Source organism: Ochotona princeps, chromosome 31, assembly GCF_030435755.1.
Source record: "Ochotona princeps isolate mOchPri1 chromosome 31, mOchPri1.hap1, whole genome shotgun sequence".
NCBI classification, from domain to species: domain Eukaryota; kingdom Metazoa; phylum Chordata; class Mammalia; order Lagomorpha; family Ochotonidae; genus Ochotona; species Ochotona princeps.
Genome location: NC_080862.1, coordinates 11,615,318 through 11,630,209, shown reverse-complemented (window position 1 = coordinate 11,630,209; position 14,892 = coordinate 11,615,318). Strand labels below are relative to the sequence as shown.

The 14,892-nt window shown below is 45.9% G+C and overlaps 1 protein-coding gene across 6 annotated transcripts in view; it reads left to right on the top strand.

The window, feature by feature from the left end:
• Positions 1–14,892, top strand: part of SMARCA2 (SWI/SNF related, matrix associated, actin dependent regulator of chromatin, subfamily a, member 2) — a 168,736-nt gene that overhangs the window by 128,669 nt on the left and 25,175 nt on the right. The window contains exon 1 of one of the 6 annotated variants that reach the window (XM_012928891.2): positions 13,284–13,379. The exons of the other annotated variants lie outside the window; for them this stretch is intronic. Coding sequence (XP_012784345.2) covers positions 13,287–13,379 — 93 coding nt within the window. The 5' untranslated portion in view covers positions 13,284–13,286. Of the gene's footprint in view, positions 1–13,283; positions 13,380–14,892 lie in introns of those variants that run through there. 6 annotated transcript variants of the gene reach the window in all.

The following is a 14,892-nucleotide window of genomic DNA, read 5'->3' as shown; positions in this document are numbered from 1 at the left end:
GGTATGGTATTCTGGCTTGGCAGTTTGTTTCAGGACCTGGACTGTGTCTGCCCATCCTCTCCGGACGCTGGCGATTCTGCTGAGAAATCAGCTGTCCGTCTGGCTGGGGATCCTTGAAGGGAATCTGTCATTTGTCCCTGGCAGAATCTCTGCTTACGTTCTACTGGGGAAAGTGTGACTGTCCGTGCTGTGGCGATGACTGTTGGCAGTCACGCCTGTTGAGTTCTGCGTGCACCTGTGCCTGCATACCCTTTGGCTTGTCCAAAGCAGGCCAGTTTTCAGCTATGGTTCTCCTGAGTGGTCCTTCTAATCCATTCTCTCTTTCCGTGCCTTCCGGAACTCCCAAGATACTTACATTAGGTAGTTTGATGGTGTCCCATAAATCCTGGACACATCTTTGGTTTTTCTCATTTACATATATATAAATTATATATATTATAATTATTTATAATTATATAATTTAATATATATTATATATCATAATATATTTCTAACTATAATATATAATATACATATAATAGGTAATGCTTATATATAAATATAACATATATTTAATATAATGTAATATACTATATATTATATCTAATATATAATATGTATCATAAATATATTATACATTCTCATTTATGTTATATATATTTATGTTTACAATATATATTATATAATGATATATAATATATAATATAGATTATAGATATCTATAATCATCTATAATCTATATTATAGATAATACATATCATAGTACAACAAATAATTAATCATATACAATTATGTAGTAAATATATATTTATTATATATTACATTTAAGCATAATTACTTATATTTATAAAATAAATTCTACTTATGTAATATGTTTATATTACATATTTATAAATATATTACATTTATATTTATAAATAGAATGTTTGTATTATATATTTACAATACATATAAATGTATATGTGTATATATATATATATTTTTTTTAAATATTCATTTATTCATTAATTACATTGCATTACATGACACAATTTCATAGGTACTGGGATTCCCCCCCCTTCACCCCAAACCCTTCCCCCATCATGAATTCCTTCACCTTGATGCATAACCACAGCTCAAGTTCCGTTGAGATTCCCTAATTAAAAGTTTACACCATACAGAGTCCAGCATCCCACTTGTCCAGTTCAAGTTCAACCGCCTCTTAGGGAGGCCCTCTCAGGTTTGTAGGCAGAGCCAGCAGAGCGTCACCTCGATCAATTAGAAGCACCAACATATCATCAGCAACAGTCCAGGTATGATGAGGCTGGTGCAGAGTCCACTGATTGACATAGTCCGTCTTAGGGTTTCCCCTTGTCCAGTTTTCCGCTGCAAGCATAAAGCTGAGGTGGTTGATTCATCTACTCCATTTTCCATCTTTTTTTGATTAATGCTTTGATTCCTCCATTTTATTCAGGGGAATCCCCCTAAAAAAAACTTTGAGGCATTCCCAGTCCAGGCTCCTACATGTACTACTAGTAAGCACAGTGCCCGCCACCGTCCATCACTCCGATCAGCTGATGGTTTTAACCCCTGGGTTGGTTCTCTTCTGAGCCCCGACCTCTATTGGAACCAATGAGTATCGCATCTCTCCCCGGCTCTGCCCATCATGTATATGTGTATATATATAGTTTTTTTTTTTGGTCTGAGATTTCCCAGAGATTTCTCAGAAACGCTCCTGCCTCACTGAAGTCTGCTAAGGCTCTCCGCTGTGTTCTTTTTTCCTTTAAATATTTATTTTTGTTGGAAAGGCAGAGGTAGAGGGACCTTCCATCCTCTGGTTCACTCTCCAGAGGGCCGCAGTGGACAGAGCTGAGCCAATCAGGACCTTCCTCTGAGGGTCCCACATGGATACAGAGGCGCAAGGACTTGAGCCACCCGCTGCCTTCCCAGGCCACAGGCTGTACTGGCAACGGAGCAGACAGGGCATAAACCAGCACCCAGAGGCATAGCCCACCATGCCATGGTACTGGCCCATTCGCTTTTATTATTATTACTGTTATTATTATTATCATTATTATTTGACATGTTGAGTTCTTCCTTTCTAGTATTTCAGCTTGATTTCTCTTCAAAACTTCAAACTCATAGGAAAACTTTTATTCACATCTTGGACGGGTTGTCTTAATTCTTGCATCATTTGCTTTTCGTCATCATTCGGGTGTCTCTGGTAAGGCTTCTGCAGGCATTTCATCAACCTCTTTATCACACGCGGATGTTGAAGTATCGTGTGCGTTTAAGGGAATCACAGTGTCTGTCTCGTCTGCGTGTGACGTGTCCCCCGTTTGTTTTTAGGCATCTCTGGGGCGTCCTTGTGATTCTTCTCCTCTGTTGGTTTTCATCTTTGAACTGTGCCTAGGTGGCTTGGCGGAGTGACTACTTCTTTTGGAAGCATCCAGAGGTGTGAGGTGGACATCCTGTTGTGTCCACACGGCGGGGTGGGACAGGCGATGAGACTGATCTGTTGATGGGGTCACTGCCTCACGCCCCTCTTTCAAGGCGATCCAAAATTTCTGGAAATGCATAATGTGATGTGAAAAGCTATACGTGATTTCAAATTTCCTTTGCACTAAAGTAACGATCGTTTTGTCTCATTTTTCCGCAAACGTTCGGAGATACCTTCATGCCGATCGAAATGTTTATGAGTGTGTAAAATTGTTTATGGCCTAAGCAAAGAGATATACATATTCATATGTATATGAATAGCGATTCTAGCTTAAGATTCTTTACTTGAAATGAAGAATTCCAGGGAGAAGGCAAAAGATCTCCCATCTTCTGGTTTTCTCCCTACATGGCGGCAATGACCAAGGCTAGGTCACATTGAAGCCAGGACCCAAGATCTTCACCTGAGTCTCCCATGTGGTTGCAGGGGCCCGGGAACTTGGGTCGTCGACTCCTGCTTTCTCAGGAACAGTAGCATGCAGGCTGCTGGATCAGAAGCGGAGCAGATGGGCTCAAACCAGAACCTGTATGGGAAGCCAGCACTGCAGGTGGTGGCTTTTCCTGCTATACCACAGCTCTAGCTCCATTAGTCTCTTTGTGCCTCACACAAGGCACCCTGCACACTTCCTGTGGTCTTATTTGTACGTGGTTTGTGTTCATAACACCTGCAGCCCAGGCGCTACTGTGTGATCCCTGTTCAGCTTCAATTCCCACATCACCTGGACATAACCCTTTCAGTCACATAGGTCACCTCCCAGAGAGAAATGCGCAGCCAAGCATAAGCCCTCCTGCATGCTTGAATGTGTTCATGCCAGGCACTGCGCAAGCCTGAAAGCAGGCCACCCTGAGAACAGGGAGACTGGGCCTGGGAGACGTGGCAGAGCAGGGGCCCTGATGTCTAACAGCAGACCCTGTGGGAAGGGAAGTTCCCCTCTTAAGTCATAGGGTGGCATGATGCATGAAGTGTACCATCATTTCAAGGACACATTGGGACCAGCGAGTTGGGCCATCATCTACACCTGTATCCCCTGTCAGCCAATTCCAATTCAGCTCTCTGCCAATGGCCTGGGAAGGCCCAGAAAGTGGCCCAAGTACTCGGACCTCTGCAACCCGCATTGGGAGACCTAGGTGGAACTCTAGATGTCTAGCTTTGGCCTGGTCTGAGCCTTGAATGTTGCAGCCATTTAGGGAGTGAACCAGCAGGTGGGGGAATCTCTGTCTCTCCAACCTTCCTTGTTTTTGCCTTTCAGATAAATTAATTAAATCGTTTTAAATAGATTAGACATATTACATATATAAATAAAACATATGCATCACTCAAAAAAGCTCATGGAAAATGGGGTTAAAAGAGGGCTTTTTTAAAAAAGATTTATTTATTTTTATTGAAAGGCAGATATACAGAAGAGAAGAGACAGAGAGGAAGATCTTCCATCCGATGGTTCACTCCCCAAGCGGCCGCAACGGCTGGATCTGAGCCAATCAGAAGCCAGGAGCCAGGAGCTCTTTGGGGTCTCCCACGCAGGTGCAGGGTCCCAAGGCTTTGGGCCATCCTCGACTGCTTTCCCAGACCACAAGCAGTGGAGCTGGATGGGAGCCAAGGCTGCTGGGATTAGAGCCAGTACCCATATGGGATCCCAGCAGCATATGCAAGGCAAGGACTTCAACCACTAGGCTATCGCGCCGGGCCCCAGTGAGGTCTTTTGGTGCAAAAAAAAAAAAAAATTGTCTTAACTCAATTTTCTCATAATCGCTTGGTCCATACTTTGTAAAAACACCTTGCCTGTAGACATTTCAAAAATGTTTTACACGCCTAGCTTTTTTTTGTGTGTGTGTGTGTGTGTATCTGAATACAGAGTGATAGAGCTTCTATCCATTGGTTCACTCCCATTGTGTCCGTGCCACCCTGGTATGAGCAAGGTCAAAGCCAAGGGCCCATTACTCTCGCTAATCTCCTGTGTGAGTGGCAGGAACTCCAGTCCTGGAGCCATCACCTGCTGTCTCCTGGATGTATTGATAAGAACTGGGAAGCTGCGTCCCAGGCACCCATTATGGGGTGTAGGCATCCCAGAGGCAGCTTAACCCACTGTGCCACAATACCCACCACTTGCCTTCCTGTCTCGCCTTTCCCATGATCCCTTGTGGATTTGTTCCCTATGCTGTGTGCGACCTTACTACGCACCATCCCAGAGTGTCAACGTTTCCACTGCCTGCATACAGTGACCTACCACCCCCCACAACTGCAAACATGAATGACCACACATATGAATAACTTGTGCTGATGTCACGGAATGTCACATTGCTGGTGCCTTCAGCAACCCACATTTTCTCCCAAGTTCACAAGACTGGACATCTGAGCTCCAAGCTGCTTCCGGGGCTTCTCCATGGCGGGTCTACACCAGGCTCTCCTCCCGTGTGTCTCTGTGTCCTGATTGTCTCAGGCCTTATGGCCCGCCCACATGACCCCAAATTCCCTTGACCAGGTGATCAAAGGCCCCATCTCCAAATCCATTCAGGTACTCGGACATTAAGGCTTAGGGTCTTTCCGAGGAATGTTTGAGGAACATGATTGAGCCTATACTATCATAGTGTAACAATTGGGAGATGGCGTACATAGGAATGCTTCCTTTGCTCCTGGCTCATCTGTCCAAAAGTCCTAGTGGCAATAATAGACTCATGTCACGGTCAGTGCCTGGTCTTCAGCACTTCTTGGTGATGAGTGAGCACACACAAACAGCAAAGCATGTCCTGTATTGCCTTCGTGCCTCTCAAAGGTGAAGCTACTTGATATGTTACAAGAAATAACTCTTGGGGGAGGCGGCCGGGGAAGAGACAGGATAGCTGGGCACCAGAGAGCAAAGCTCTCCGAAGAAATAATAATGCAGAAAGTGAACTTGATTATGATGAGGAGATTGGAATAAGACCACAACAAAGTGAACATAACATGGGAGGTAGGCGTGCAGTAAGCGCCAGTGTAACCACGTTGAAAGGATCTCGTGCGTTTAAAACATAAAGGCATGTCCGCATGATTGGTTTTCCATTGCACCAAAAATGGAAATCCACTTTAGTTAAAGCATATTCATCCCTTGGTCTTTCTTGCAGGGTTGAGGGGGAGGGGAGTTCAGGACTTCCGTGGATACCAGAACTCAAGTTTCTTCTAGAACACAGCCTAACGTTTGTGTGTTACCTACATACCCCCTCCTGTCAGTTCTGTCTCCTTATTTTACCTAATACAGTGAGGTTGCCATATACCAGTTTTCACATTGTGTGTGTTATGGAATGATGTCCCCAAGCTGTACATGCACGGTATAGATGGATTTTTTTTTTTTTCTCAACCATGGTTAGTTAAACTCCCTGAGTGCAGAAGCTCACCAGCAGGGTACATTCTAGTTCAGACTGAATTCACTTACACATTACATTGGAGGTAATAATATTTCTCACTTAGGTTAGTACTTGGGTCCAAGCATTGAGGTAAGCTGTTACGTTGGCAAGAAAAGGGACTGTCGATACGGGACGACAGTTGGTTAGGCAGCCACCTGCAACACTGGCTCCCTGTACCAAGTCCTGGCCTCTCCGCTTCTGATGCAGTTCCTTGCTCATTTCTCCTGGGAAGGCAGCAGAAGATGGTCCAGCTGCTTTGGCTCCTGCCAGGCATGTGGGAGGCACAGATGGGTTTCCACACTCCTGGCTCCAGCCTGGCCCAGCTCTGGCCATCAGAGCTATTTAGGCAATGAACTGGTGGATAGCAGAAATTTTAGCTCCACCCTCCTGCATCAGGAATTGCCTTTCAGAGAAATAGCTAACATTTGAAAACAGAGTTAATGACATTTAGCGAGGAAGGGGGTGTGTGAAGACGCACTGAGATTTTAAGGAGGACTTTGGAAACGGATTAAAGGTGGGAGCCCTTGGAATAACAAAGTTTAATTCACTAATTTAAAAAGTACAAAAAAAAAAAAAAACCCACAAGTAACCACAAGGAACAACTTGGTCTGCAGCCAGGAGACTTGGTGCTGGGCTTGGTGGCAGAAGAAATGGCACTGGCAAAAAGAACTTCACACAAAAGACCCTTCTGAGATATTCCACCGCATTGAAAGCACCCAGCGTAGAATATTGCGATCCAATTTTAGGAGGTGAGCCCCGTGCCTTGGTGTAGAAACTTATCAAAACTTACTTAACACAGAGGAGGACAAATTACTCTTGATAAATCTTTCCCAAAGAAACAACATGCTGTCATGCCCAACATTTCTGGTATCTTTAAAGCAGAGAGCCAAACAAAGCACTGGTTTCACAATTTTGGTTTCCATTTCCCAATGCATGGATTGTCGACAAGAAGAAATGCTCTATGTTAAGCTTTGCTATGAATTCTTAAAGGTAATGAAGCTATCCTTATTTTTTCATTGATTGTTAAAATGGCTTGGTAATATCTTACTTGACCAGATTATGATGTCATATTAGGAGAGTGTGTGTGTGTGTGTGTGTGAGAGAGAGAGAGAGAGAGAGAGAGAGAGAGAGAGAGAGAGAGAGAGAGAGAGAGAAGATGAGGTCTTTGCTGGCAGTCTTCCTGAGATGAACCACGTAGGGTTGGTACGGAATGTTATTCAACCAAGTTCACCATTTGTGAATTTGTCTTTCCCTGTGATGGTTCAGTCATCATTCTAAATAATATCGTTTTGCTCTTTGAGGCTCGAAAGCTCTTCAGAAAATTCATGGAAAATGTAACTAAACATCGTTTCTTTTCACGTCACGAAATTTGTAAATCCCTGCATCGGTTTTCCCAACGTGGCTTTCCACGAGCGTGCCGAAGCTCTCAGTAGAAGAATCCGCTAGCGTGGGGCACGGTGTGTGCAGCGAGACTTGCAGAGCTCAGATGCAGAGCACACAGACCAGAGCAAGATGCCACCCTCACATATTGTTCTGAGAACCAGGGCAATTAAAGCGCTGAGCATCTGGCCACCCAGTAATTGTGTGTATCAGATATTCATCCTGCTAGTGGATGACAGAGGTGATGGCAGGGGCAACAGCAGCCACAGGGGAAGTATGAATGTGGATGTGCCTCCACATGCTTTGAAGCCATGATTGATTCTTGGCTTGTTATCGGATGTGCTCGAACTTGAATGCTGTAGATTTTTTTTTTTTAGGATTTATTTATTTTCCATCAAAAAGGCAGATTTACAGAGAGAAGAGACAGCAAAAGATCGTCTGCCCATTGGTTCACTCCCCATGTGTCTGCAATGACTGGAGCTGAGCCAATCCAAAGCCAAGAGCTTCTTCCGGATCTCCCACATGGGGGCAGGGTCCCAAGGCTCTGGGCCACCCTCTGTTGTTGTCCCAGGCCACAGCAGGGAGCTGGATGGGAAATGGAGCACCAGGGACTAGCACCCATATGGGATCCTGGTGGCTGCCAGGTGAGGATTTAGCCAATGAGCCACTGCACCAGGCCAGGCCAAATGCTATGGATTCATGTATTGCTTTATTTATGTGGCTCTTCTCGAATTATTGGGCTAAGAGTAGGCCCTCTTTGCCTCTGCCTCGGGCAGACCAGGCATTCTGTGTCACCACCCTCTTGTTAATTTGATGCCCTTAAGCACAAAGAGCTTGTGGACCACTGGTGTTCCGCTGTAGCAAATTATCACAGGCAAGCCCGGAGGGAAAAGCATTTCCTTTCTAAGGCTTGCAGTCTCAAAGATGCTTCCAATTTGCTTTCCAACATTGAGGTCTTGCCCTTAAGTCACTGCGTTCTTGCCTGCCCTGTCTCAGTAGTCGTACGTTCTTCTTTGTGAGCAATGAAATTACAGCACAATTTGTTGTGCTCTCTTGGGATTTCTTCTTTCAATACACTGGGAACCTGTGAGCGCGGAAGCACCCAGGTCTCCCGGAGGAGTCCTGCCCCCCCCCCCCCCCCCGACACGAGCAGGTGGCGCTCCCGGCTGGGTTCTGACTCAGAAGCGACTGGATCTATGACCCCTACCTGAAGGGGCACAGGCATTTTCCTTGAAATCCTCCGCTGTTTCTCTAAACTTGTCCCGAGTTCTTGGGTTCTGATTCTTTGATTGGTTCCCCTTACCAGAGCGGTAGCTTAGCGTGTGCCTACCTTGGAAGAACAAAGGTTGAGACTGTGTGTGTGTAACTTGCATCTTTGGGGTCAGATATTTTGGGAGCTACTTTGCGCTAAATCAGAAAGTCCTGGTGTGTGAGCGGATTGTTGTGTTACATACACCGTACTTCTTCAAAAACTTGGGAAAATGCACACTATGAGAAAGCTATGCGTAGATTTCAGAACTGTTGCTGCATGGAAATGAAATTACCTCTTCATTTTTCTTCCATGCATGTCTTTTTTTTTTAAGATTTTATTTTATTTTTATTACAAAGTCAGATATACTGAGAGGAGGAGAGACAGAGAGGAAGTGGAGCTGCCGGGATTAGAACCAGCGGCCACATGGGATCAAGGCGAGGACCCTAGCCACTAGGCCACACCGCCGAGCCCATTCTTCCATGCATTTCTAAAATAACCTTGTGTCACCTAAGGGTGTGGTCGGCCTTCCAATAGTCTGACCACTGCTTGATGATTTAAGGGCTGGGCCTACAGTGATGGCTCAGTGGCTAAATCCTCACCTTACAAGCACCAGGATCCCATATGGGCACCGGTTCTAATCCCGGCAGCTCCACTTCCCATCCAGCTCCCTGCTTGTGGCCTGGGAAAGCAGTGAAGAACAGCCCAAAGCCTTGGGACCCTGCCCCCAAGTGGGAGACCCAGAGGAAGCTCCTGGCTTTGGATTGGCTCAGCAATGGCTGTTGCAGCTACTTTGGGAGTGAGTTAGTGGACCTTTGTCTCAGTAAATTTGCCTTTGCGATAAAAATAAATCTTTTTTAAAAAGACTTGGGGGTCTATTGAATAAACATTGTCATCAGTGTATTGCGCCACAGTGGGCGGAGTCAAGAAGTCTGTGGTGTGGAACCCTCAGCCTGGAGGTTGGTTTCTCTCTTGAATGTTTGAGGCAATTCTAAACAGACTCACAAAGTTAGTGTGTGGCTAGGCGTGTCCTGCGTAGGGGTTTTCTTACATCCTGGGTATTTCCTTAATCATGCTAGAACAAATAAGCTGAATGTTTGAGAAGAAATCTTAGTCCTTGGCCTTGTAAACACCCAACTGGCTAATCACCAGGAAGCTAGAAAGCTTGGGTACGGAAGCAGAACTGGTCCAATTTCACTGTAATTGCGGGCTGCGTGTTGAGGTGGTAGGAATATCTGTGAGTCCATGATTACTGGGAGGTCTTTGCCCTAAGAATGTAAAAAATGATTTTTCGCCTTGATAAACACCTGTAGCATAAAGGGTGACTGCTAACCCCTTGGCATCTCCATGTCTATAGCTTCGAGTTACTGCCATGCTGCTGGGCACCCATTACCCTCATCCAACTCTAGGAACTTCAAGTGCCCCCCTGGTGAATCAGCCCACTTGCTTCTGTCCCTGGTAACTAGGGCTGTTCTTTCCCATGTTGCAAATGGAGTTACAGTGTTTCTTCTATGAGGTCCTTTAGGGCTTGTGTCTCTACAGGGAGTCTAACTTTGTGTACTGTTCTCTAAAGGGTGGCTTGCAGGGAAGGGGCCCGAGTTCAAAGCTTGTCGTTCCCGCTAAGCGAGCACACTCCCGTAGTACTTGTGGACAATGAGCTCCATGTTCCACGGTGGGTGCTGGGTTCACAGTACCAGTGTGAGAAAATGGCTCCTGCGCGAGCAGAAACTTTGGCATTTTCCTAGCACTGTTGTTGTTGGGGGAGGTGTCCCTACCTGCCTGATAGGCTTCCGGGTTCTCTGAGAGGTTTGAAGGGGAGCTTGAGCCCCGCCCCACCCCCTCAGTGGACCCACAGCTAGTGAGTTTAGGGGCTGTGCTTGGATAGCTCCGGGTGGAGGAGTTGTTCAGCTCTAGGGGCCTCTTCCACCCGCTGGCAGCATCAGGGCGGGGCAGGGGAGGATGGGAGAGGAAAGGGAAGGGGGGGCCTCTTATGGAATCCAGCTGGAGTCCCTAAGAGGAACCCCTCCCCGCTTCCCACATACACACCCCAGAGGCTGAGAGAGGGAGAGCAGCAGGCATGGCGCCTGTGGACAGACACGGGATTATGTAAATCTCGGTTACTCTCGGCAATACAGAATTTCCCATCTGCCAGGCATTGTCTGGATGCCTGTGCAGACGAGCTCCATGGTCAAGGTTGCCGTTGTCGTCGTCCCTCCACCACCTAGGGTAATGACCACGCGAGCCACTCCCCACCTCCCCTTCTCCCCAGCCTGAGGCTAAGAGACAATGCACCGCAGCCGCTGGCGTGCGCGCAGGTCCCTGCGCCCTCCACCCATCCCCGATTCCTGAAGCGCGTGGATCAGCAGCGACGTGATGGCGCACAGGCTGGGATCCCCATGGGCTGGAGCAGCCGGTGTCCAGGGCCGTGGCCAGCAAGCCCCTCCAGACCCCTCCCGTCAGCCTTCAGGAGCAGCCACAGGCTGTGTGTGTGTGTGTGTGTGTGCGCGCGCGCGCGCGCGCCTGCCTGTGTGTGACAGAGGTCCACCCCCGCCCCCATCCACCCACCCATAGGCACCCACAGGCACACACCCCCGCCACAGCCCACGTGGGTCCGAGTCCCGGGTCTGCCATGTGCTCCGCCAGCTGCCCAGCTTGCTCACTGGCTCTCAGCAAGCTCACCCTGCGGCCCTCCACACCTCCGTGGCTTCCCCCTTCAGGGCGCGGGGCGGGGAGAGAGAGAGAGAGAGACAGACAGACAGACAGACAGACAGGGATGCCACAGAGACGTCCTGTGTTTAAGCCAGACTGCAAATAAAAGAAAGAAAAAAAAAGAGGGGGTTGGGGGCGGGGGCGAGGTTGCCACCCAGTGGAAGACCGAGTAACTCCCGGCTTCATTCAGGAAAGACAGGCAGGCTACAACGGGCTTAACTCTTTTACTTGACCGGGCGTTTTTCTATCTCCTGATGGGGTGGGGTGGGGTTGGGTTGGGTTAGATTGGGTTGGGTTTGTTTTGCTTTTTTTCCTTCTCCACCCCCACTCTTTTTTTTTTTTCTTTTCTTTTTTTCTGGTGACATCGGAGCCCAGCGAGTGCGGTGTACCTTTAAGGAAAAGAGGTGCCGTGCCAAACTTGCCTGTAGTCCGCGGGCTCACCGGGGTTTTGGAGGGAAGGAAAGTGTTAATTTCTTATTTGTACACTTTTTTTCCCCCCCGACTTCCTTCCTATTCACTTCATTAAATCTCGAGGCAGTTCAGCCATGGGAGCCGTCTGTGTGTTGAATTAGGGCTCGCGTATTCTTGCGCAACACGTCACCAGTCGGAAACTGGGGGTTTGCTTCTGTGATTTATTCCATTATTGTGCTGGTAAAAGGTTTGGGAGGGAATTCTTGTGGAGCAAGTTGTGTGTGTGTGTGTGTGTGTGTGTGTGTGAGAGAGAGAGAGAGAGAGAAAGAGAGAAAGAGAGAGAACGACCTAGACGGAGTATGTGTGCGCGCGCCCCCTCCTTCCCTCCCCTCTCCCCTCTTCCCCCCTCCAGCGCTGAGTTGAGTGAGTTGAGCTAGTTTAAAAAAAGAATCTTTTTTTAAAAAAAATATACAGACCAGTTGAAAACCTCCACGGATAATTGTATTTCACACAGGAGGAATCTTCTTCCCATCTATGAAGTGTGGAAAGCATTGGGAATCTATTGCCTATAGGAACTGCGCCCCCCTCCCCTTTAGCCATCACAGCGTGGAGAGAGATCTGCCTCAGAGATGTGACTGGGCTCTTAGCGAGGGGGGGGGAGAGGAGGGGACGGGGGTCTTTTGCGGCTCTCAGAATTCCTTCAGAAAAGCTTACTTTAAGAGAAGGCAGTGGTCAGTACTTGGTGTATTTCCTTGCCCTTCCAGGAGCTAAATGGAACAGGAAGTCTCAGAAGCCATTGTAATAATTCATAATAATAATAATCATTGCACTAGTTTTTGTGTGCGATTCAGTTGGGTTTTTGTTTTCCACTTCTAAGCGACTCACAGATGTGGAGTCTGGAAGTCCACACGCCACAAGCTTAGTGCTTCGTGCTCCTAATTGCCAAGATCAGAGGGGCGAGAGCTGAAATATTCTTTCCACATGTTTGCTCCCCCTCCCCCTCCTCTTCATGTCTCCCACTGAAAAGAAAAAAAACAACGAAAAATTTGCAGCGTGCAACTGAAAGTGGCCCCAGTTGTTCAGATTTTCCTTAAAGGGGAGAAGAATGTGTTAAAAAAAAATACCTGAATTCTGGAAAAAAAAAAATGCACGTTGCTTTCACGGACATGCATTAAAAAAAAATTTTTTTTTTAAATTGTCTTCTATTCTGAAAATCAGTTTAGACTGCTGCAGAATTGTGCAGCTTGAATTTTCTTTTTAGCGCGGGGGGGGAGCGGGGGGCACCACTATAAGGTGTAAAATACCACCCCCCCAAAGCCCCATCATATCTGGTTTTTAAGGTTTTTTTTTTTTAATTTGAATATTAATTTGTTTTTGGTACTGGCTTAATTGTTAGAATACCAGCAGGCAGCAAACTACCTGAGCTTAAAAAAAAAAAAATCTAATTCTGCCGCCTGGAATAGTGGTTGGGGGGGGGGGGTAGAAGCTATGATAAGTAGTTGTCAATATTAAAACAGACTGAATGAGGGAAGGCTTCGGGGCCTTGTAGTAAGCTAGAATGAAACAGCAGATTTGGCTATCCACGATGCTTTCAGTATTAAATTTTCAGTACAATAAAATTACTTGTATATGAAAACATAGCCTTTCCCAGCTCGGTCTCTCTCTCTCTCTCTCTCTTTTTTTTTTTTTTTTTCCCGATCAGCTGATGAAGAAAGTAGGCGCTCGCTGTTTTGCCGGCTTGTTAATTTTATCCCCACTAACTGTGATTTCCGATAGCCGGCCTGCCGATAGCGGTAAGGTAAATATCCTTTTTCGTTGCTGTCTTGAAGAATCCGTTAAGAACTACCAGGCCAGGCATGTGGAGGTGTGCAGCACAGTCAGAGCCGGTGGTGGTGGTGTTCTCGGTATTCCTGTGTGCAGTCGGGTGCTTGAGGTCCAGCAGGACCATTAACTGTTGACAAGCCTGCATGCCGTATTTTCTGATTAGCATGTTCACCCTCCAAGATAATGCGGGAGAGACAATTTCCTTTTTTTTTTTTTTTTTTCGTTCCTCCAATCTTTGCTGGGCTGCAGTGTGTTTAGCCAGAGACAGTGAGTGTCCTGCTTTTTAGTCAAATGAATATTAATGAAATAATATGGAGCTCTTTTTTTTTTCTTTCCATTTTGCTTTTTTTTTTTCCTCTTTCTCTTCATAATTCGTCAGATCTGAACACTGTAGGGTTGTGATGGGAAGTGTCTTCATGGTTGAGGCCTAGGCTGAGAGCATCCCTCAGGGTTCTGTCTGCATGCTTTCTGTGGATTGGCACACTGAACGATGCATAGAAATCCTGTGTGGTTTTTTTTCTCTCTCTAAAATCCCATTGGCATTTTTAATATGCCAGGTTGTCTTGTCCTTTCTCACAGGTTTTTTTCTTCATAAGACCTTTTTTTTTTTTTTTTCCAGGAGGCATTGTATATAAGTGAAAGAAATTATGTCTGAGCTGTAATCACTTTTTATATTGATTGTTATACTCACATGATCATAAATATTAGCCATGTTTGGTGCTGTACAAAAATGAAGGTAATTGCCTTATGATTACAGCTCTTTCAGCTCCGAGAAAGGATTGATTAGCATTTGCATACTGGAGGCAATACTGAGGACAGAAGAAAGAAATTTCATCAGTGATTTTATGGGAGAAAGCAGTCGCAAAATATAATTTAAAAGAAATCTTTTTTTAAAAGAAAAAGAGAAACATTATGCCCCCGAGGTTAGATTCTCTTTCATCCAATTTTAATTTTCTTTTATAGTCTCTTCCCCCTCCGTTTATTTTTTTTTTCTTCTTCTTAAGTTTTGTGTCTTACCAGGAAAAAAAAAAAAAAAGTTTAAACTTCTGGGTCTGTCACATGGATGTTTCTAGTCCTTTCTGAGCAGGTTTCTTTTTTTCTACCTGGTTGTTTTTATAGCTATTTTATTATCTCTCTACATTAGTGCTGCTGGCTCTGGTTTAAAGCAAGCGTTTGCAGGTAATTGGAACGAAAAGTGTTTGTTGTTTGTGTGTGTGTGTGTGCGCGCGCGCACGCGCGTGTGTGTTCCTGATTGTCGATTTAACTGCGTTTACCAAAGAATGTGGCTTTCTACTTCCCAATCTTCCCTGTTTACTAATGCTGCGTTACAAACAAAATCTGGATGGAATTTGGATGTACGTTGTACTTCATGCATTCATTGATGTAAATCCTCTCGGAGGAGGTCAGGTTGCGTGGATGTGTGTGGTTGTATTTCCAAAGGAAAAATTGTTTTCCTTGAGCCACCCCTCTTTTTTTTTTTTTATTTG